General features: G+C 44.2%; 1 protein-coding gene across 1 annotated transcript in view; it reads right to left on the bottom strand.

Moving 5' to 3' along the window:
• The window catches only part of LOC106613494 (PEX5-related protein-like), a 56436-nt gene that overhangs the window by 17664 nt on the left and 13581 nt on the right, over window positions 1-25191 (bottom strand). Inside the window, exon 3 of the mRNA XM_045688604.1 lies at window positions 3623-3739. Coding sequence (XP_045544560.1) covers window positions 3623-3739 — 117 coding nt within the window. The remainder of the gene's footprint in view (window positions 1-3622; window positions 3740-25191) is intronic.

Here is a 25191-nt window from a genome sequence, read left to right as displayed (position 1 = left end):
ACTGGGTAAGCCTACAAGGTAGGGAGGGAAGTCTTTTCTGTTTGTCGAGATTTACATAGTCTATTTATTGTGGTGTTGAAAACGCAAACCATGGTATTGAAGTGTCCAAAGTCGGTATGCTTTGTTTATTGGTTGTGGTGCATTGGCACAGAAACCTGTTGGTGGAAAATTTGTTAGATATATTTTATATAATTTATAAATGTCGAAAATCTGATTCCCCCATAGCTGATCATTGTCTGCAGCCGGTTCTGATCGTAGTGTAATGAAACAGGCAAGGAGAGGGAGCTCGTCTGTGGTGGTCAGCGAACCTTCTACCCTAGCCTGTAGCCCTGCGTGGCATCGACTGTGCCACAAAAGCATGCTGAAGTGGCAAAGATAACAACAGGGAGTAGCAGCAGTGTAAAAGGGGGGGGGGCAATGCAAATAGTCTGGGTAGCCATTTGATTAGATGTTCAGGAGTCTTATGGCTTGGGGGTAGAAGCTGTTTAGAAGCCTCTTGAACCTAGACTTGGCACTCCGATACCACTTGCCGTGCGGTAGCAGAGAGAACAGTCTATGACTAAGGTGGCTAGAGTCTTTGACAATTTTTAGGGCCTTCCTCTGTCACCGCCTGGTATAGAGGTCCTGGGTAGCAGGAAGCTTGGCCCCAGTGATGTACTGGGTCATACGCACTTCCCTTTGTAGTGCCTTGCGGTCGGAGGCCGAGCAGTTGCCATACCAGGCAGTGATGCAACTGGTCATGATGCTCTCGATGGTGCAGCTGTAGAACCTTTTGAGGATCTGAGGACCCATGCCAAATCTTTTCAGTCTCCTTAGGGGGAATTGGTTTTGTCATTCCCTCTTCACGACTGTCTAGGTGTGCTTGGACCATGTTCGTTTATTGGTGATGTGGACACCAAGGAGAGGTTGTTGTCCTAGCACCACACTGACAGGTCTCTGACCTCCCTATAGGCTGTCTCATCGTTGTCAGTGATCAGGCCTACCACTGTTGAGTCATCGGCAAACTTAATGATGGTGTTGGAGTTGTGCCTGGCCTTGCAGTCATGAGTGAACAGGGAGTACAGGAGGGGACTGAGCACGCACGCCTGAGGGGCCCGTGTTGAGGATCAGCGTGGCAGACGTGTTGTTACCTACCCTTACCACCTGGGGGCGGCCCATCAGGAAGTCCAGGATCCAGTTGCAGAGGGAAGTGTTTCGTGCTAGGGTCCTTAGCTTATTGATGAGCTTTGAGGGCTCTATGGTGTTGAACGCTGAGCTGTAGTCAATGAATAGCAATCTCACATAGGTGTTCCTTTTGTCCAGGTGGGAAAGGGCAGTGTGGCGTGCAATAAAGATTGCATCATCTGTGGATCTGCTATGGCGGTATGCAAATTGGAGTGGGTCCAGGTTTTCGGGGATAATGGTGTTGATGTGAGGCATGATCAGCCTTTCAAAGCAGTTCATGGCTACAGACGTGAGTGCTACGGGTTGGTAGTCATTTAGGCAAGTTACCTTGGTGTTCTTGGGCAAAGGGACTATGGTGGTCTGCTTAACACACATTGGTATTACAGACATGGACAGGGAGATGTTGAAAATGTCAGTGAAGACACTTGCCAATTGGTCAGCGCATGCTCGCAGTACCAGTCCTGGTAATCCATCTGGCCCTGCGGCCTTGTGAATGTTGACCTGTTTAAAGGTCTTACTCACATCGGCTGCGGAGAGCGTGATCACACAGTCTTCCGGAACAGCTGGTGCTCTCCTGCATGTTTCAGTGTTATTTGCCTCGAAACGAGCATAGAAGTAGTTTGCTTGTGTCACTGGGTAGCTCTCGGCTGTGCTTCCCTTTGTAGTCTGTAATAGTTTGCAAGCTCTGCCACATCCGACGGGCGTCAGAGCCGGTGTTGTACGATTCGATCTTAGTCCTGTATTGAAACTTTGCATGTTTGATGGTTCTTAGCGGGATTTCTTATAAGCTTCCAGGTTAGAGTCCGGCTCCATGAAAGCGGCAGCTCTACTCTTTAGCTCAGTGCGGATGTTGCCTGTAATCCATGGCTTCTGGTTGGGGTATGTACGTACGGTCACTGTGGGCACGATGTCGTCAATGCACTTATTGATGAAGCCAATAACTGATGTGTACTCCTCAATGCCATCGGAGGAATTCCGGAACAAATTCCAGTCTGTGCTAGCAAAACAGTCCTGTAGCTTAGCATCTGCTTCATCTGACCACTTTTTTATTGATCGAGTCACTGGTGCTTCCTGCTTTAATTTTTGCTTGTAAGCAGGAATCAGGAGGATAGAATTATGGTCAGATTTTCCAAATGGAGGGAGAGCTTTGTATGCGTCTCTGTGTCTGGAGAAAAGGTGGTCCAGAGTTTTTCCCCTCTGGTTGCACATTTAAGATGCTGATAGAAATTTGGTCAGATGGATTTAAGTTTACCTGCATTAAAGTCACCGGCTACTAGGAGTGCCGCCTCTGGGTGAGCGTTTTCCTGTTTGCTTATGGCGGAATACAGCTCATTCAGTGCGGTCTTAGTGCCAGCATCAGTCTGTGGTGGTATGTAGACAGCTGCGAAAAATACAGATGAAAACTCTCTAGGTAGACAGTGTGGTCTACAGCTTATCATGAGATACTCTACTTCAGGCGAGCAAAACTTCGAGACTTCCTTAGATATCGTACACCCGCTGTTCTGATATACATAGTCCACCGCCCCTTGTCTTACCAGATGCCGCTGTTTTGTCCTGCCGATACAGCGTATAACCAGCCAGCTGTATGTTGAGAATGTCGTCGTTCAGCCACGACTCCGTGAAGCATAAGATAGTACAGTTTTGAATGTCCCATTGGTAGTTTAATCTTCCACGTAGGTCATAGATTTTATTTTCCAAAGATTGCATGTTTGCTAGCAGAATGGAAGGAAGTGGGGTTTATTTGATCGCCTACAAATTCTTAGAAGGCAGCCTGCCCTCTGGCCCCCTTTTCTCCGCCTTCTCTTCACGCAAGTTACGGGGATCTGGGCCTGTTCCCGGGAAAGCAGTATATCATTCACATCGGGCTTGTCGGACTTGTTAAAGGAAAAAAATGATTTTGCCAGTCCGTGGTGAGTAATCACAGTTCTGATGTCCAGAAGTTATTTTCGGTCATAAGAGATGGTAGCAGCAACATTATGTACAATAATAATTAAAGTTACAAACAACGCAAAGAAACAAACAAAAAACACAATTGGTTAGGAATACGTAAAACGTCAGCCTTGTTCTCCGGTGCCATCTTGACCCTGTGTTTATAAACACAGGGTCAAAACAGTTATTTGTGGTCGTAAACATTATTTTCAGTTAATTCTATGAGGGTTGAGGGTGTTCAATTTCTTTTACAATACAAGTGGAGGGTCATGCATTATTTTTATGACACCTTGAATTGGACTAGCCCCCCACAGTAAATTTCGACCTGTCTCTAACATTATGGAAGCACTGGGTTAAATCAGTTCATACTGTATATACAGCACATCTGTATATCATCAAGTTCATAGGCTATATTTCCCCTTCATTAAGTAGAACATGTCCACATGCGAAGGAAACAAATAATTGGCATCTAAACAGGGTGTATAGACAGAGTACTATGATAGCAGAGGTCAAAGGTGAAAATAGTAACCTTCTCGTGAGGCGACACACTGGAGGGGGTCTGGGCCTGCTCGTTCTCCGTTAACCAGTTCCGTCGCGCTAGCTCCTCCCACTCTGCCTGCATCTTGTCCCAGAACTCTGTGTCTGACTGTGGAGGGATGGTGTTTTGAGGGTGGGAGAAAGGGAAAGGTGGGCGGATTAGTAAACAGAGGACTGATTGCTTTGATACTTTGTGAATGCTGCATTCCCCTGCCACAGAAATGTCACCTCCATCTCACTCTTTCATTGGCGGGTTGTGTAATGTATGGACTTCTGGTGACTAATCACCATTACATGTAAAGGCAGCGTTCAAATGTCAACAATTTGCTAGACCTTTGACCTTTCAGTTGTTGACATTTCAGTAATGGATTGATGTCGAGGAATTTGCACTGTATGTGCAAAGCTCTAGACACAACAAACAGCCACCTCGATTGGTGTTATAACTACATATCCTTTGATGCCAAACAAGCAGCACCTTTTCCTTAGGTCACACCTTCTTGTATTTGTAGTGGTGGAATGCTGACCAATTGTTGGTCATATGTTTTGATTGGGAGGATGGAACTCAATTGCTTGATCATTCCTAGATAAAGGGAAAGATGTTTGAAAAAGGGAAGCTTTCTGGTCTGGGTAATTCTCCAGCTGCTGATTGTTACTGTTTTGATTCTTGCTAGTATGTTTTATGGTCCAACCTTTCAAGGGATTGCTGATTTTTCTGTCCTCTAAATTATTTTATGGATCGCAAAGTGCCGTCAAATGAAAATCAAGTGGATGCAGAGAACTTCATCCTGGTGAGATCTGTACTTTAGTTTCTCTCCTATAGTCGGGATTTGGTAAATAGTGCATTATGTGTCTCATTATTTACTGTCTTTCTAATTATTTTTTTGGTATCATGGCAAAATGGGAGTTAAACAACTTTTCAGTTAGGATGGTCAGAAAACACAAATTACATCAAACGCTTGTTACAAATTGAGGCAGGTATCGAATCTCTTCCTTTGGACAGAAACAGGTCATGAGAAGTGTTGTGCTGATGTTGCTTTTTTGTCTGACTTTGTCTAAGCATGCAGGCCATGTCTATTAGCCCTCACCTTATAGCTAAGGTATAGCTGAGGCCAAAGACCTCCAAGCATGTCACTGTCGATAACTCCATGGGCCAGTGAGCAAAGAGAAAAATTTGAAAAGTGAGCAAGTCATCTGCTTTCAAAGAGCAAACTTTTCCGACACCTCCAGAATCCCGAAAATAGAGTGCATTTTGACATGTCTATGACTTGCCAATCAAATTCCTGCCAAGACAAATTCGACACTTTAGGCTACAGATGTCAGATCTTAACTTGATCACTCTTTTGTCTAATTGTGGCCTGGGGTGGTCTAGCGGTTCGGACGCTCCCTTCAGGGCACACATATAGGCCTACTGTGTGGGTATGGGTTCGATTCCGGCCCAAACCCTTCTGGCACAAATAACTCAATCCCCCGAATGACTTCATTTAGTTACACATTTCAAATATGGACAGTCCAAGAATATTTTACCCCCGATCTTGAAAAGAAATGACCATACAAGACACTTTTGGATAGCATAAATAGTAAACAAATAAAATCACAGTAGGCTACACCAACATAAGTCTCCATTCATACAAAGTGTCGGGTAAAGTGCCACAGTAGATTTACCGTGGTAAACAAGGAAGTACTTTCTGTCCAAAAAGGACTAAGTTGTTCCGATGACAATACCAACCAGAGGGCGAACATATCTTGAAAGACTTTGGTTGCAAGCAGAGCTAAGGCAGGGAGTAAGAGGTGAAGCAAGATGGCTCATTCTCGCCAGAATCTGTCCAGAATAAGCTCAATGCGTTTCTATGGGCTTAATATGCAGACCTATGCTTGTGGAGACATGAGCATTTCATCATTATATACATATCTCTGACTAAGGTAACACCGACATCATCTTTTAGGGAGCGGTAATGATGTGACCATTAATGGTTGCAATTGAGATCAGCTGTGTGGGTGAATTTAGCGCATATTGATGGTTTAACGAGATATCAGCTGGCGATACTCGATGGTTGCAATAGGGCCCTTGTTATTTGATTATATTCCAATAGTCTACATTTTGTAGGCTACCCATTAGCCTATCCATTGTCACATCATGAAAGGTGTGAAAACCGATAATAGGATGTTTGTAGGCCTACTGTAGAATGATAAACTTTCCTCCAGTGTGTAAGCTCGCCCACGTTTTATAGTTAGGCTATGTATAATTTGCAGAGGTGAAAATCTATACTGTTACTTAGATTGTAACCTGAGGACCACACAGACACTGAAGCTACCACAAATGTATTCAGCCTAATGCTTGCCTTGAACATATAAAACAATTGATGTAAAGAAACAGATTTTCCCCTAGCGAAAAATACATCTACCCCCTACAAAAATGTAAAAGTGTTGATATTCACATAAGAATTCACATGAGACGCACTGTAGCCTACATAGGCTACTTGAACTGACACATTATACTTAAACAAAAATATAAACGCAACATGTAAAATAAAAGTTCCCAGGAATCTCCATACACATCTCTCAGATTTTGGACACAAATTTCTTTACATCCCTGTTAGTGAGCATTTCTCCTTTGCCAAGATAATTCATCCACCTGACAGGTGTTGCATATCAAGAAACTGATTAAACAGTATCATCATTACACAGATGAACCTTGTGCTGGGGACAATAAAAGGCCATTCTAAAATGTGCAGATTTGTCACCCAACAAATGCCACAGATGTCTCAAGTTTTGAGGGACTGTGCAATTGGCATGCTGACTGCAGGAATGTTCACCAGAACTGTTGCCAGATAATTGAATGTTCATTTCCCTACCATAAGCTGCCTCCAATGTCATTTTTGGGAATTTGGCAGTACGTCCAACCGGCCTCACAACCGCAGACCATGTGTAACCACGGCAGCCCAGGACCTCCACATCTGGCTTATTCATCTGTGGGATTGTCTGAGACCCGCCACCCGGACAGCTAATGAAACGTCTGTAATAAAGCTCTTTTGTGGGGAAAAACTAATTCTGATTGGCTTGCCCTGGCTCCGCAGTTGGTGGGCCTATGCCCTTCCAGGCCCACCCGTGTCTGCGCGCCTGCCCAGTCATGTGACATCCATAGATTAGGGCCTAATTAATTTATTTCAGTTGACGGATTTCCTTATATGAACTAACTCAGTAAAATCGTTGACATTGTTGCATGTTGCATTTATATTTTTGTTCAGTATATATTATTCTATAGCCTACAAACACCGCTTCCATCTGCCTTCAGGCGGGCGATTCTAAATATTTTCCTCCAGCGACGAAAGGGGTCAAATTAAGATCCAACATCCTTACCAACTGACTCGGTTGCTTTCTGATTCACTGTCCCAGCCAGAGACTGATAGAATGCTATTTTGCTATTTCTCTCTTAAAGGGTAATTTCACCACTGCTCGTTCACTGTATATGTTCATAAATATGTTAACATATATGTCATAAAAATCACTACACGCAAATACAAGCGTTTCTGCATCTCACCGGTAGAAAAGGGCCATCTGTGTTTTCTGATTGTAGGCCAATCACAATATCCAGAATTCACGTAACACTTTACAATAAGGTTGCATTTGTAAAGGGTTTGTAATTACGTTAATGGTTATTTAATCATTTGTAGATGCATTATAAACCATTAAATGGGTTATAAGAAATTGGTAAAAAAATAGTGCGCTTGCCAGTCAGTGCTTGTCAAATAGTTAGTCACTCTTTACCTCCAGCTATTAACCATTTATAAATGCACTTACAAATGCGTATAATATTTTACCATTATGTATCATCATGCAACCTTATTTTCAAATGGTCGCACAGTTAAAAAAAAAGTTATTTTCTATTTTCTTTGTGTAGTGCATTGTTGCTGTGTCCCAGGAACAGAAATAGTTGGGTTTCAGACCAATGGTTAACTCCCATAATGTGTCTTGCACAGGAGGATGGTGGCACCTTAATTGGGGAGGACGCACTCATGGTATAGGCTAGAGCAGAATAGGTGGAATGGTATCAAATACATCAAACACATGGTTTGATGCCATTTCATTAGCTATATTATGAGCCATCCTCCCCTCAGGAGCCTCCACTGGTGTCTTGCCCCCATCTGAAACCCTGATGATGCATTGGTACACTTATTTATTCCAGGAATGAAGGCTTCATCTCAAGATCAAGCCATATTATTGGTGCATTTATAAATGGGTAATAACTAAGTAAATATTGGCTCACTATTTGGCAAACACTGACCAGTTATTGCACTATTTTTACCAATGCAATATAGCCATTTATTAATGACTTATAATGCAATTTCCAAATGATTAAATAACCGTAATTATAACCCCTTTATAAACAATTTACAAATGGAACTGTATTGTAAAATGTTACTCAGAATTCATAGCGATTTCAGGATGTGGTACTGCCCCTGTCAAGGTGGATCCGTTTAAGAATGGGTGTCAACAGGTAGCGAACGTTACTCACTGGACCAGCCACTCGTTCATAGAACATTGGCTTGTGAAGAACTATTTATTTACAACAGCTAAAGTTAAGTCATGGTGTGGTGCTTAGTACCTGGATGTGCAAACTACAAGCAAGCACAGGCTGCTAGGGTAACATTTCATCGATTACCTTACTAAGAAGTCGAGCAGAGGTAACTAGCTGACAAACTACATTTGTTTATCTAAACCAAAATCTAGCTACCTAGCTTTCATAATATGCTGGCTAGACATTCCAAAGCAAATCAATGTAATTAGACAGATGTTATCTGGCGATGTAATTTGTAACTTTGCAAGCTAACTTTAGCTACCTTAGGTTACGTTAGCTACAGCCTACCGGACTATATCTAACCGTTAGCTAACTAACTACCCAGAGGCTAACGTGACTGGCCTATCGACATCTGTAGCTACATCAACATCAAGCGCAGCACCAGGAACTAGTGTAAGTCATCTTTGCTGCATCTTTCCATGACTCCATGAATAAATATAAATATATTGGAGCTGGGCATAAACGTGGGCCGTGTTTTGTTGTCATAGTTGGTAAGTTTATAAGTAGGCTACAACTTCTGTATTATGGCGGCTTTGTTGATTGTTTAAGCAAAGCGTTTTCTAAATTGGAGAAAAGCAGTTATTAGTAAGGAGGAAAGGGTGTGGGTAACTGACTGACTGGTGTCAGTATTGTGTGTGAAGGTTAGTCGGCATGTTCTATTGACACGAGGGGGATGGGTGGATATAGTACCTTGTGAGTGTGTATTGATGGTGACAAAATAGTAAAATGTTGGCTAACCACTGACTAGTGTATGCCCTACAGACTAATCTTGCTGCTGCTGATGACCTTGACACCAGCTTCAGTAATACAGATCCTGTAGACCAGGGGTGTCAAACTCATTCCATGGAGGGCCTAGTGTCTGCTGCCCCCCCTTCAATTAAGACCTAGACAAGCAGGTGAGGGGAGTTCCTGACTAGTGACCTTAATTCGTCATTCGAGTACATGGGAGGAGCAAAAACTCGCAGACACTCGGCCCTCCGTGGAATGAGTTTGACACCTGTGCTGGAGACCCATTGGATGAAAGCTTTCAGCCGGGAACAAGCTCAACATCATCTGACTTGGAAGAGGAAAAGACTGCACAGAGCTGGCAAGAGCAAAAGTGTATAGTCTGAATCCAAGGTCATGAGCGCATTAAATTCTGCCAGACCAGCTGACATTGCCCAACACGAGGTTCACTAGCTGAAGAACATTCCGGACCCGGTCTGGAACAAAGCCAACGCAACATACATTTTCAGTAAGACTGATGTTATAGAATGCCTAGTATGCTCACAACTTCATTGTGGTATAGATATTGCTAGCTCTGTACATGATGTATATAATGGAGTTGGATATAAAGTTTTATTTTCTGCAAGTGTACTGACGAATGTCTAAATCAGGGGTGGGACAACTTTTTGGCTCGAGGGCCACATCAGGATTTTGAAATTCAACGGAGGGCCGCATTTTTTTGGGGACCAATTGTTTGTTAAAATCAATTTGTGGGGGCCTCCCGAGTGGCACAACGGTCTATGGCACTGCATTGCAGTGCTTGAGGTGTCACTATAGACCCGGGTTCGATACCAGGCTGTGTCACAGCTGGCTGTGACTGGGAGACCCATGAAGCGGCGCACAATTGGCCCAGCGTCGTCCGGGTTAGGAGAGGGTTTGGCAGGCCGAGAATTTCTTGTCCCATCGCACTCTAGCCACTCCTGTGGCGGGCCGGGTGCATGCACGCTGACACGGTCGCCAGGTGTACGGTGTTTCCTCTGACACATTGGTGCGGCTGGCTTCCGGGTTAAGCGGGCATTTTGTCAAGAAGCAGTGCGGCTTGGCTGGGTCGTGTTTTGGAGGACGCCACTATTCTCGACCTTTGCCTCTCAGCGATGGGACAAGACTAACTACCAATTGGATACCACTAAATATTATTATTATGTCTCGCGGGCCAGATCATATTCTATATGTGTAGGGAAGTATTTAAACACTTGCTTAGGTCCAACCTCTGATCTTTCCAAGCATTTTTTTTTTTCTAAAACAGGATAAAAATTTTAAGAAAAATAAGAAAACATATTTGCCCCCCCGTTGGTCTAAATGATTCCAACTGCATCCGAAACCAAGTTGACGTTAACTTCTGGATCAATTCATTGTGATATTCATGAAATATATTTGGCATTAACTAGCTACAATCTTACTGCTAAAACAAATAATGGCGGGAGTTGATGTATCATTTCAACTTTAATTTGTTGGCAAGTTAACTTGTTTCAATAAAACCGATTAGTCTGTCAATATACAATAAGTAGACATGGCTTGTATTCAAGTCAAAAGTTTATTTGCTCTTGAGACAGGTTCATTTTCAAAGCAGTATGCAGGAACAGTTATGGCAATTTATACAGTAGAAGAAAAGTATACTAATTGTAACGGTTGTCGTCTGGAATGGAGGACCAAAACGCAGCAGGAATGTGGATGCTCATCTTGATATTTATTTGAAAATAAAGTGAACACCAAAATAACAAAACAACGAAGAACTCACGAACAACAAAACAGTCTTGTCAGGCTCACACACGCAAAACAAGAAACAATCTCCCACAAACACTAAACCAAACACATACCCATATATAGGACTCCCAATCAGAGGCAACGAGAAAACACCTGCCTCCAATTGAGAGTCCAACCCCAATAAACCAGACATAGAAATACAAAAGACCAGAGACCACATAGAACATTACCCAAAAACCCGGAAATAATAAATCAAACGCCCTACTAAACCACCACCCCGAACCACATAAAACAAATACCCTCTGCCACGTCCTGACCAAACTACAATAACAAATAACTGTCACAGCTGTTGTCGGTGAATGAGGACCAAAACGCAGCAGGTACGTGAATGCTCATCTTGATTTTTAATTATCTTCAAAATGAACGTACAAAATAACAAAACACGAACGATCAACAAAAACAGTCTGGTAAGGCACAAGGCAAAACACAGAACAATCACCCACAAATCACACACACAAACACACCCTAATATATGGGACTCTCAATCAAAGGCAGATAGACAACACCTGCCTTCAACTGAGAGTCCCAACCCCAATTAACCAAACATAGAAACACACACACCAGACTAACCATAGAATACAACCACATAGACCATCAACCAAAACCCCAGAAATACTAAATCAAACACCCTTTACACAAACACACCACCCCGAACCACATAAAACAAATACCCTCTGCCACGTCCTGACCAAACTACAAAAACAATTAACCTTATACTGGCCAGGACGTGACAATAACCCTTATACTGGTCAGGACGTGACAGTACCCCCCCTAAAGGTGCAGACCCCGGATGCACCTCATAAATAATAAAAAAAAAAAAAAACAACAACAAAAAAATCCCCCTAAACTAAAGGGAGGGAAGGGAGGGTGGCTGCCGTCACCGACGGCACTTGTGCTACACCTCCCCTCCCCAACCCACCTATACAGGAGGTGGTTCTGGCTCCGGCCTACTGTCCTCCAGAATGCAGACAGACTTGATTAGTTTTGGGCCGTAGGCAGACTCCCCTTGTTCCGGATCGTAGGCAGACCTCTTCCTTTCCACACTGTAGGCAGACTCATTAAATACATAGTTAATCATTTTTAGTTCCGGATCGACAACTGACTTACTTAGTTCCGGGTTGCTGATAGACTCCTTTGGTTCCGGGTCATAGGCAGACTCACCGGTTCCGGGTCATAGGCAAACTCACCTGGTTCCGGGTCACAGGCAGACTCACCCGGTTCCGGGTCACAGGCAGACTCACCCGGTTCCGGGTCACAGGCAGACCCCTTCGGTTCCGGGTCACAGGCAGACCCCTTCGGTTCCGGGTCACAGGCAGACCCCTTCGGTTCCGGGTCACAGGCAGACCCCTTCGGTTCCGGGTCACAGGTAGACCCCTTCGGTTCCGGGTCGCAGGTAGATTCCCTCGGTCCCGGGTCGCAGGCAGACCCCCTCGGTTCCGGGTCGCAGGCAGACCCCCTCGGTTCCGGGTCGCAGGCAGACCCCCTCGGTTCCGGGTCGCAGGCAGACCCCCTCGGTTCCGCGTCGCAGGCAGACCCCCTCGGTTCCGGGTCGCAGGCAGACCCCCTCGGTTCCGGGTCGCAGGCAGACCCCCTCGGTTCCGGGTCGCAGGCAGACCCCCTCGGTTCCGGGTCGCAGGCAGTCTCCCTCGGTTCCGGACTAGACACTGCTGCTGGATACTCTGGACTGCACACTGGTGCCGGATACTCTGGACCGCACACTGTTGCCGGATACTCTGGACCGCACACTGTTGCCGGATACTCTGGACCGCACACTGTTGCCGGATACTCTGGACCGCACACTGTTGCCGGATACTCTGGACCGCACACTGTTGCCGGATACTCTGGACTGCACACTATTGCCGAACTCTCGAGGCTGGGCTGACGCACTGGAAGCCTGATGCGTGGTGCTGGTACTGAAGGTATCAGCCTGGGGACACGCACCTCAGGGCTAGTGCGGGGAGCGGGAACAGGCCGAGTCGGACTGGGTTGTCGGACTGGGTTGACGCACTAGAAGCCTGATGCGTGGTGCTGGTACTGGAGGTATCAGCCTGGGAACATGCACCTCAGGGCTAGTGCGGGGAGCGGGAACAGGCCGAGTCGGACTGGGTTGACGCACTGGAAGCCTGATGCGTGGTGCTGGTACTGGAGTTATCAGCCTGGGAACACGCACCTCAGGGCTAGTGCGGGGAGCAGGAACAGGCCGAGTCGGACTGGGCTGACGCACTGGAAGCCTGATGCGTGGTGCTGGTACTGGAGGTATCAGCCTGGGAACATGCACCTCAGGGCTAGTGCGGGGAGCGGGAACAGGCCGAGTCGGACTGGGTTGACGCACTGGACCGTAGAGGCGTACTGGCGGTCTCGAGCGAAGAACTGGCATCGCTCTTACTGGCTGGATGCCCACTTCCCCCTGGCAAATGCGGGGCGCTGGTATTGCGCGTACCGGCCTAAAAATACTTGGCCTCGCCACAGTACCCATTACCTTGAAGCACGGGACCTGTCCAATCACTGGTTGCCCAGAAAAGGTACGGGGATTTGGCCTGGGGCTCACTCCTCGCCCAGCCAAACTACCCGTGTGCCCCCCCCAAAAAAATTATTGGGGCTGCCTCTCGGGCTTCAACGCCAGTCGTGTTCCCCAGTAGCGTTCCCGGTCCTCACTAGACTTCCTCCATGGGCCCTCTCCGGCCAGAATCTGCTCCCACGTCCATTTCTCCCGCCAGTCCATATTGAATACCCCTTGCTCCTTACTCTGCTGCTTGGTCCACTTGTGGTGGGAGATTCTGTAACGGTTGTCGTCTGGAATGGAGGACCAAAACACAGCAGGAATGTGGATGCTCATCTTGATATTTATTTGAAAATAAAGTGAACACCAAAATAACAAAACAACGAAGAACTCACGAACAACAAAACAGTCTTGTCAGGCTCACACACGCAAAACAAGAAACAATCTCCCACAAACACTAAACCAAACATATACCTATATATAGGACTCCCAATCAGAGGCAACGAGAAAACACCTGCCTCCAATTGAGAGTCCAACCCCAATAAACCAGACATAGAAATACAAAAGACCAGAGACCACATAGAAATACAAATATAGAACATTACCCAAAAACCCGGAAATAATAAATCAAACGCCCTACTAAATAAACCACCACCCCGAACCACATAAAACAAATACCCTCTGCCACATCCTGACCAAACTACAATAACAAATAACCCTTATACTGGTCAGGACGTGACACTAATGGCTATAATAAATACTACAGTTCTACAAAGGGACTACTTGCATATGATATGGTGTGTTTGTGGGGGTGCAGTTAAGTGTTCAAAGTCACTTTGGTACAAGGGGAGATTGTTGTTATGGACCTTTCACAGCTCCTCTCGAGTTGCTTGAATGGTCCCAACAACACATGCAGGCAAGGGCATTTGCTGTCCTGTGCCTAGCTTTTCCACCATGTAGAACAAACTCCAAAAAGCATCTGTAGGCCATCAAGTGGTATTGTCTGCAAGAGAATGACAACACTATTAGGACTTTCATGGGAAATCATTGTGTACTGTCTGTATTCCTACTGTAGCAGCACAATACAAATAATGGCACTGGATGGGATGGCTGTCGTTTTACGGGCTCCTAACCAACTGTGCTATTTTGTTTGTTTTTTTCGCATTGTTTGTAACTTATGTACATAAAGTTGCTGCTACCGTCTCTTTTGACCGAAAAGAGCTTCTGGACATCAGAACAGCGATTTCTCACCTCGAACTGGACAAATATTTTTTCTTTAACGAGGCCGACACAAAGGATATACTGCTTTCCGGAGAACATGTCCACATCCCGTCATTCGCGTGAAGAAAATACGGAGATACTGAGGGAGAAGGTCGGGATACAAAGCTCTCCCTCACCCTCCATTTGGAAAATCTGACCATAATTCTATCCTCCTGATTCCTGTATACAAGCAAAAACTAAAGCAGGAACTACCAGTGAATCGCTCAATAAGAAAGTGGTCTGATGACGCAGATTTGTATTTATTTAATTTTTTATTTATTTCACCTTTATTTATCCAGGTAGGCAAGTTGAGAACAAGTTCTCATTTACAATTCGCTACCTGGCCAAGATAAAGCAAAGCAGTTCGACACATACAACAACACAGAGTTACACATGGAGTAAAACAAACATACAGTCAATAATACAGTAGAATAACAAGTATTTACAATGTGAGCAAATGAGGTGAGATAAGGGAGGTAAAGGCAAAAAGGCCATGGTGGCAAAGTAAATACAATATAGCAAGTAAAACACTGGAATGGTAGATTTGTAGTGGAAGAAAGTGCAAAGTAGAAATAATGGGGTGCAAAGGAGCTAAATAAATAAATAAATACAGTAGGGGAAGGGGTAGTTGTTCGGGCAAAATTATAGATGGGCTATGTACAGGTGCAGTGATCTGTGAGCTGCTCTGACAGCTGGTGCTTAAAGCTAGTGAGGGAGATAAGTGTTTCCAGTTTCAGAGATTTTTGTAGTTCGTTCCAGTCATTGGCAGCAGAGAACTGGAAGGAGAGATGGCCAAAGGAGGAATTGGCTTTGGTGGGTGACCAGAGAGATATATCTGCTGGAGCGCGTGCTACAGGTGGGTGCTGCTATGGTGACCAGTGAGCTGAGATAAGGGGGGACTTTACCTAGCAGGGTCTTGTAGATGACCTAGAGCCAGTGGGTTTGGCGACGAGTATGAAGCGAGGGCCAGCCAACAAGAGCGTACAGGTCGCAGTGGTGGGTAGTATATGGGGCTTTGGTGACAAAACGGATGGCACTGTGATATGCAAAGCTACAGGACTGTTTTGCTAGCACCGATTGGAATATGTTCCGTGATTCATCCAATGGTATTGAGGAGTATACCACCTCAGTCACCGGCTTCATCAATAAGTCCATTGAGGGCGTCGTCCCCTCAGTGACCGTACATCCATATCCCAACCAGAAGCCATGGATTACAGGCAATATCCGCACCGAGCGAAAGACTAGAGCTGCCGCTTTCAAGGATCGGGACACTAACCCGGACACTAACAGAAATCCTGCTATGCCCTCAGACAAACCATCAAACAGGCAAAGCATCAACACAGGACTAAGATTCAATCCTACTACACCGGCTCTGATGTTTGTCAGATGTGGCAGGGCTTGCAAACTAATACGGACTACAAAGGGAAACCCAGCCACAAGCTTCCAAGTGACGCGAGCCTACCAGATTAGCTAAATGCCCTTTTATGTATGAGAGCACCAGCTATTCCGGACGACTGTGTGATCACGCTCTCCGTAGCTGATGTAAGCAAGAACTTTAAACAGGTCAACATTCACAAGGCCGCTGGGCCAGACGGATTACCAGGGCGTATTATCAAAGCATGCGCGGACCAACTAGCAAGTGTCTTCACTGACATTTTCAACCTCTCCCTGACTGAGTCTGTAATACCCACGTTTCAAGCAGACCACCATAGTCCCTGTGCCCAAGAATGCAAAGGTAACGTGCCTAAATGACTTCCACTCCGTAGCACACACTGGTTGCCATGAACTGCTTTGAAAGGCTGGTCATGGCTGACATCAACACCATCATCCCGGAAACCCTAGATCCACTCCAATTCGCATACCGCCCCAAAAGATCCACAGGTGACGCAATCTCAATAGCACTCCATACTGCCCTTTCCCACCTGGACAAAAAGAACACCTATGTGAGAATCCTGTTCATGGACTACAGTTCAGCGTTCAACACCATAGTGCCCACAAAGCTCAGCACTAAGCTAAGGACCCCGGGACTAAACACCTCCCTCTGCAACTGGATCCTGGACTTCCTGACGGGCCGTCCCCAGATGGTAAGGGTAGGCAACAACACGTCTGCCACGCTGATCCTCAACACCGGTTCTTCTCAGGGAGTACAGGAGGGGACTAAGCACGCAGCCCTGTTCATTGCCGACTGGGTGGCCAAGCATGACTCCAACACCATCATTAAGTTTGCTGCTGACACAATAGTGGTAGGCCTGATCACCGACAACGATGAGACAGCCTATAGGGAGGAGGTCAAAGACCTATCAGTGTGGTGCCAGGTCAACAACCTCTCCCTCAATGTGAGCAAGACAAAGGAGATGACCGTGGACTACAGGAAAAGGAGGGCCAAACAGGCCACCCATTTACATCGACGGGGCTGAATTGAAGCGGGTTGAGAGCTTCAAGTTCCTTGGTGTCCACATCACCAACAAACTATCATGTTCCAAACACACCAAGCCAGTTGTGAAGAGGGCACGACAACACATTTTCCCCCTCAAGAGACTGAAAAGATTTGGCATGGGTCCTCAAATACTCAAAAGGTTCTACAGCTGCACCATCGAGAGCATCCTGACCGGTTGCATCACCGCCTGGTATGGCAACTGCTCGGCATCTGACCGTAAGGTGCTACAGAGGGTAGGGTGTATGGCCCAAAACATCACAGGGGACAAGCTTCTTGCCATCCAGGACCTATATACCAGGCTGTGTCAGAGGAAGTCAGTCACCCTAGTCATAGACTGTTCTCTCTGCTACCGCACGGCAAGCGGTACCAGAGCGCCAAGTCTAGGTCCAAAAGGCTCCTTAACATCTTCTACCCCAAGCTATAAGACTGCTGAACAATTTATCAAATGGACACCCAGACTAATTACATTGACCCCCCCTTTGTTTTTACACTGCTGCTACTCACTGTTTATCATCTATGAATAGTCACTGTACACCTACCTACATGAACAAATTACCTTGACTAACATGTACCCCCGCACATTTACTTGGTCCCCTGTATATAGCCTCGTTATTGTTATTTCACGGTAAGGTCTACACCTGTTGTATTCGGCGCATGTGACATACAATTTGATTTGATTATTTTGTTACGTTCCCCATCAATAAAAACAAAAATGTTGCTGAATAGAAAGGTCAACTAACAAAGTCACTGACAACAAAACAGGTGGTGTTATGAAAGACTAATGGGGGTATCCGCTGAAAGTTGACTAGCAAAAACGAACCTAAAAGCAATCCACCTCCCCAATTGGCTGCTGACATTGAGACAAATTGTGAAACCTCACTTGCTCGGTTTGGGATGAAGTGGGAGGGAATGCCTCAGGTGGAGAGAAAATGGTGTGTTGTAGCTAAGCGTTGTGGGAGTAGGAAGGTAGTGGAATTGAGATATTTATAGCATGACAGAGACTTGTTGTAGAATTCAGTGAGGGAGAGGGTTTCTATTAGTCTTTTACCCTTAGAAATGGATTGCTACTAATATGTCGCTTTGGAATGTTGTGTACAGAGTCAACTCAACCCATGGACAAGGAATTTGAATGCTAATAATCGTGGTGCGAGGGTAATTTCTGTTTACGTGCATAATAGTTTTGAGATCATAAAGATTTTAGGAATCAAGACTTCAACGCTACTTTAAAGCAGTCATAAAGAGTTTACTGTTTGCTATGCAACACATTTTACAACACATTATCCCCCTAAAGTCATTTGACACACCTGTCAATATAATTAGAAAGATTTTGATGGGGATTTTTTGTCAGTCTGTTTAAGATGGAGATATTTTTGCATGGGCTGCATCTCTATCCACCACTTCTGCCGATGTCGGCCTTCCGCATCTGCAGTGAATGTTTTGAGCTAGAAACTAATATGACCCCACTAAGGAAAGCTGAGACTCTCACGAACACGATGGTGTTCTCCAATTTGCTTCACGGGACTCGTCTGAAGTCAGTACTGCCGATGGACCAACTTCTGTCTGTATTGTAGCGTCCGAATTGTTTGGGCTACAAACTACGTATAAACGCAACATACGCAACAATTTCAAAGATTTTACTGAGTTACAGTTCATATAAGGAAATCAATCAATTGAAATGAATTCATTAAGCCCTAATGTATGGATTTCACATGACTGGGAATACATTTACATTTACATTTTTACATTTAAGACATTTAGCAGACGCTCTTATCCAGAGCGACTTACAAATTGGTGCATTCACCTTATAATATCCCGTTGGTCAACCACTTTACAATAGTGCATCTAAATCTTTTAAGGGGGGGGGTTAGAAGGATTACTTTATCCTATCCCAGGTATTCCTTAAAGAGGTGGGGTTTCAGGTGTCTCCGGAAGGTGGTGATTGACTCCGCTGTCCTGGCGTCGTGAGGGAGCTTGTTCCACCATTGGGGTGCCAGAGCAGCGAACAGTTTTGACTGGGCTGAGCGGGAACTGTGCTTCCTCAGAGGTAGGGAGGCGAGCAGGCCAGAGGTGGATGAACGCAGTGCCCTTGTTTGGGTGTAGGGCCTGATCAGAGCCTGAAGGTACAGAGGTGCCGTTCCCTTCACAGCTCCATAGGCAAGCACCATGGTCTTGTAGCGGATGCGAGCTTCGACTGGAAGCCAGTGGAGAGAGCGGAGAAGCGGGGTGACGTGAGAAGATATGTATCTGTTGGTCACAGATACCACCCCCCCAATAAAACGTCAGTATCTGGTGTGACCACCATTTGCATTATGCAGAACAACATCTCCTTCGCATAGAGTTGATCCAGGCTGTTGATTGTGGCCTGTGGAATGTTGTCCCAGTCTTCAATGGATGTGCGAAGTTGCTGGATATTGGCGGGAACTGGAACACATTGACGTATACGTCAATCCAGAGCATCCCAAACATGCTCAATGGGTGACACAACTGGTGAGTATGCAGGCCATGGAAGAACTGGAACATTTTCAGCTTCCAGGAATTGTGTACAGATCCTTGCGACATTAATCATTCTGAAACATGAGGTGATGGCGGCGGATGAATGGCACGACAATGGGCCTCACGATCTCTTCACGGTGTCTTTGTGCATTCAAATTGCCATCAATAAAATGCAATTGTGTTTGTTGTCCATAGCTTATGCCTGCCCATACCATAACACCACCGCCACCATGGGGCACTCTTATCACAATGTTGACATAAGCAAAGTGCTCGCCCGCCCACCATACACGCTGTTTGCCATCTGCCCGGTACAGTTGAAACTGGGATTCATCCGTGAAGAGCACACTTCTCCAGCGTGCCAGTGGGCATCGAATGTGAGCATTTGCCCACTGAAGTCTGTTACAAAGCCGAACTGCAGTCAGGCCGAGACCCTGGTGAGGACAACGAGCATGCAGATGAGCTTCCCTGAGACGGTTTCTGACACTTAAGTTGTGCAAACCTACAGTTTCATCAGCTGTCCAGGTGGCTGGTCTCAGACAATCCCACAGGTGAAGAAGCCGGATGTGGAGGTCCTGGGCTGGTGGTTACACGTGGTCTGCGGTTGTGAGGCCGGTTGGACGTACTGCCAAATTCCCAAAAATGACATTGGAGGCGGCTTATGGTAGAGAAATGAACATTCAATTATCTGGCAACAGCTCTTCTAGACATTCCTGCAGTCAGCATGCCAATTGCACTCTCCCTCAACTTGAGACATCTGTGGCATTGTATTGTGACAAAACTGCACATTTTAGAGTGTCCTTTTATTGTCCTCAGCAAAAGGTGCACTTGTGTAATGATCATGCTGTTTAATTAATAATGAAACATGGGACCAACACTTTACATGTTGTAAAGTTCAGTGTAGTTGGCAGGGGTCTTTACGTTACAACATTAAGCCAAACAGACTTGATTTACTGTTTAATGGATGCCCGTTTCACTTTTCTCCCCCCAGTTTTGTTTTGAAGATGTAATATTTTGGGGGGGCCAATTTATGCAGTGCTATGTTCACATAATGCACTGTCCTCTCTCCCTTGAGAATTTCCCAAGCTGATGTGCGAGAATCAAAGACCAGATCACACTCTCAGATCATGTTCGGGTCTCTGATTGGACACTGACACACACTATTCGGACCTGTGTGTGCTGATGTTTCAACTCTCTCGCATGCCAGGAAGCATGGCTGAGGCCGACGCAAATTCCTACTATTTATTTGTCCTGTCCCTCTTTATAAACATACAGTCTGATAAATTCATGGTTAATGCATAATTGTCTGACCTATTAGAAGCAATTAATACCCAAAACAGCATTTTTATTATGTAGATATAAGAAATACTCTGACTGGATTGAAATGCACTTTTTCCAACGTTACATTAATTTAACAGACCTAACTTGACGAATTGTCCCTCTTTCTACAACGTAAAGGCCTAGTCTATGATAGGCCTATGTCACGCTGGTGTAAAGGATTTGGAGACAGGCACAGGAATACATCATCTGGGTTTTAAATACACCCAAAACAAACACGTATATAAAACACTGGGATGTACCCAAACAAATGAGCGAGGGAAAACCTTGTAGAACGACACGGGACAAGACCCGTAAAAACACAAATGCACAAAACACGCAGCACAGGCTGAGCCAATGTATAGGTATTCACATGACCAACGGACATGGGAACAATAATCGACCAGACAAAGGGCACACTTATACAATTACTAATCAAAGAAATGGGGACCAGGTGTGTGTGTAATGACACAGTTCCGGAGGGATCCGTGACAGCCTTTTCATATTTGTATGAATATTTTGTTAAAGCCTTTAGGTTACAGGATACATTCAGTTAATTAACTCATTTTACATTAACATTTAATTTGATGACAATTATTTATTGTCAATCATTCTTGAATTAGAAAAAAACCACTACCATTCAAATGTTTGGGGTCACTTAGAAATGTCCTTGTTTTTGAAAGAAAAGCAACATTTTGTCCAGTAAAATAAAAATTCATCAGAAATACAGTGTAGACATTGTTAATGTTGTAAATGACTATTGTAGCTGGAAACGGCTGATTGTTAGTGGAATATCTACATAGGCGTACAGAGGCCCATTATCAGCAACCATCACTCCTGTGTTCAAATGGCACGTTGTGTTAGCTAATCCAAGTTTATTATTTTAAAAAGTCTAATTGATCATTAGAAAACCCTTTGCAGTTGTTAGCACAGCTGAAAACTGTTGTCCTGATTAAAGAAGCAATAAAACTGGCCATCTTTAGACTAGTTGAGTATCTGGAGCATCAGCATTTGTGGGTTCGATTACAGGCTCAAAATGGCCAGAAACAAAACTTTCTTCTGAAACTCGTCAGTCTATTCTTGTTCTGAGAAATGAAGGCTATTCTATGCGAGAAATTTCCAAGAAACTGAAGATTTCGTACAGCGCTGCGTACTACTCCCTTCACAGAACAGTGAAAACTGGCTCTAACCAGAATAGAAAGATGAGTGGGAGGCCCCGGTGCACAACTGAGCAAGATCAGAGACTGTGCAGGGATCCAGATTGCTGATTTAAGAAAAAAACAGAGTCATCGGCATACATTGACACTTGTTTTTATCCCTAGGATTTCTAACGCCTTGATATTCTTGTTGGATCTAATTTTAATAGCTAGCATTTCAATGGCCATAATAAATAGATATGGAGACAATGGACAGCCTTGTTTTACTCCTCTTAAAAGCTTAATACATTCTGAGAAAGTAACCATTATTTACTATTTTACATCTGGGGTTGCTGTACATAACTTTAAAGTAATCCAGGCATTTATATATAAATTCTAGTCGTACTTTATCAAACGCTTTTTCAAAATCTGCTATGAAGACCATGCATGGTATCTTCAATGTTTCATAATTGTCGTATGTTATCTCCAATGTATCATCCATGTAAAAAAAAAAACCTGTCTGATCAGGATGAACAATATCTGGTAAAACCTTTTTTTTATTCTGTGTGCTATGCATGTCGCCAGGATTTTCTCATCACAACATTGAAGTGTTAGAGGCCACCAGTTTTTTAAATGGACTGGATCTTTATACTTACCACCTGGGTCATGTTTAAGTTGTAATGAAATCAGACCTTGTTGAGTACTTCAAAGTATACCATTTGTATAAGAGTAATTAAAACATGCTAATAATGGATCTTTGAGAACATAAAAAGGTTTACCATCAAGACCTGGTGTTTTTCCAGAATCTTTTTATTTTTATTGTCCCTCTTTATATACAGTAGCATATTTCTCCTGGTGAGTGGCCTTTTAATATTTTGTTAAAGCATTTTTTTATTACAAAAAACACATTTGAATGTTGTATTCTATTATACATCAAACAGTGCATTTGGGAAAGTTTTCTTGCCCCTTGACTTTCCACATTTTCCTTATTCTAAACTTATGAAATATTTTTTTTCCTTAATCTACACATAATGCCCCAAAATGACAAAGCAAAACATTTTTTATAAATGTTTGCACATTTATTACAAAACAAATACAACTTAAATATCACATTCACATAAGTATTCAGACCCTTTACTCTGTACTTTGTTAAAGCACCTTTGACAGCGATTAAAGCCTTGAGTCTTCTTGGGTATGATGCTTCAAGCTTGGCACACCTATATTTGGGGAGTTTCTCCCATTCCTCTCTGTAGATCCTCTCAAGCTCTGTCAGGTTGGATGCTGCACAGTTATTTTCATGTTTCTCCAGAGATGTTCTATCGGGTTCAAGGCTCTGGCTGGGCCACTCAAAAAAATTCTGAGACTTGTCCCGAAGCCACACCTGCGTTGTCTTGGCTGTGTGCTCAGGGTCATTGTCCTGTTGGAAGGTAAACCTTCACCCCAGTCTGAGGTCCTGAGCACTCTGGAGCAGGTTTTCATCAAGGATCTCTCTGTACTTTGCTCGGTACATATTTGCCTCGATCCTGACTTAGCTCCCAGTCCCTGCCGCTGAAAAACATCCCCACAGCATGATGCTGCCACCACCATGCTTCACCGTAGGTTTGCCAAGTTTCCTCCAGACGTGACGCTTGGCATTCAGGCCAAAGGCTTCAATGTTGGTTTCATCAGACCAGAGAATCTTGCTTCTTATATAGACAGGTGTGTGCCTTTCCAAATCATGTCCAATCAATTGAATTTACCACAGGTGGACTCCAATCAAGTTGTAGTAACATCGCATGGATGATCAATGGAAACATGATGCACCTGAGCTCAATTTAGAGTCTCATAACAAAGGGTCTGAATACTTATGTAAATGTGGTATTTCTGCTTATTTTAATACATTTGCAAAAATGTCTAAAAACCTGTTTACTCTTATGAAAAATTGGTGGCAATACTGGAAAATGGTTGTCTAGCAATGATCAACAACCAATTTGACAGAGCTTAATGGGCAAATGTTGGACAAACTCTTAGACTTACCCAGAAAGACTCACAGCTGTAATCGGTGCTAAAAGGTGCTTCTACAAAGTATTGACTCAGGGGTGTGAATACTTATTTAAATGAGATCTTTCTGTATTTCATTTTCAATACATTTGCAAAAATGTCTAAAAACATGTTTTCAATTTGTCATTATGGGGTACTGTGTGTAGATGGGTGAGATTACATTTAATCAATTTTGATGCTTTCTAAAGGCCACTGTATGCCTTACTTTCTCAAAGATACACTCTTGGCTTTCATTTGACACCTAATTTGATGTGCTCATATGAATTTCACATGTTAGTGCTCATGGGGCTTTTATACAAGGAAATGCCCAGAGTTATGAGTCATTTAACGGTCAAGGTAATGTAGAGAGAACACATTTTAATTTGATAAGATTTGTCATGATGTTGCCCTCTTTGAGTACAGGGAGGACAGTTGACCCCCTCCCCCTTGCACCATCCCCCAACCTACCTCCCCCCACCCAGGCCCTGTGTGAAGGGGTTGTAAAATTCTAGAGGAGAATCTCTTGCCATATGGCCCAGTTGAGACACAGAGGGGTTTCATAGAGAGACACAGGACATTCTTCCAACTCACAGAATTGGGAAACCGAATGACATTTATGTTCTGGAGAAGGTATGGAAGATTGGTGAAGAATCCAGCTACGAACTGGTCCACTTGGTACAATTTTGTGATACTCAGAAGAGACAATATAGCCATATTACCATAAAACTGTTTATATAATAGCCTCAGCTATGGGACTTGCATCCAAATGGTTGTATAGAATGTATTAATAAGGATAAAGCTATTTGTGATACATTGAGATGCTGTGTACTGATGTTAATGTGATAGAATGTATTTATGTTCAAAGATTAAATCAGTCATCGGCACGCCCCCAGGGACACGGACAGGACCAGGCGTCATGTGACAAGCCTGTTCTAGGTTCACCTATAAAACCCCCACCTAGAAGTTATTTCTTGAGACCAGGCCTCCACTCCATTGCGAGTTGGCCAATAGGTTTGACCATCCAATTCATCTACTGAAAGTGAACTATACCACGTGGTTAACTTTTAGACTATCGATACCGACAGAATAAGAACAAGTCTTTGATATTAATTATTAGTCTGCAGCTAAGTAAATTATATCATTGAACGCGAAGACCAACGAAACATCCATTCTATAACGACATTAATGAATGTCGCTTTGAAAGATTCATTCTAACCGAGAGAGAGAGAGAGAACTCTCCAACAGAACGACTCTCCAACAAGGATCCTGACGACACACTGAGCGTAAATATATATTG

This window comes from Salmo salar, chromosome ssa10, assembly GCF_905237065.1.
Source record: "Salmo salar chromosome ssa10, Ssal_v3.1, whole genome shotgun sequence".
Lineage (NCBI taxonomy): Eukaryota > Metazoa > Chordata > Actinopteri > Salmoniformes > Salmonidae > Salmo > Salmo salar.
This window is presented reverse-complemented; position numbering and strand designations above follow the sequence as displayed.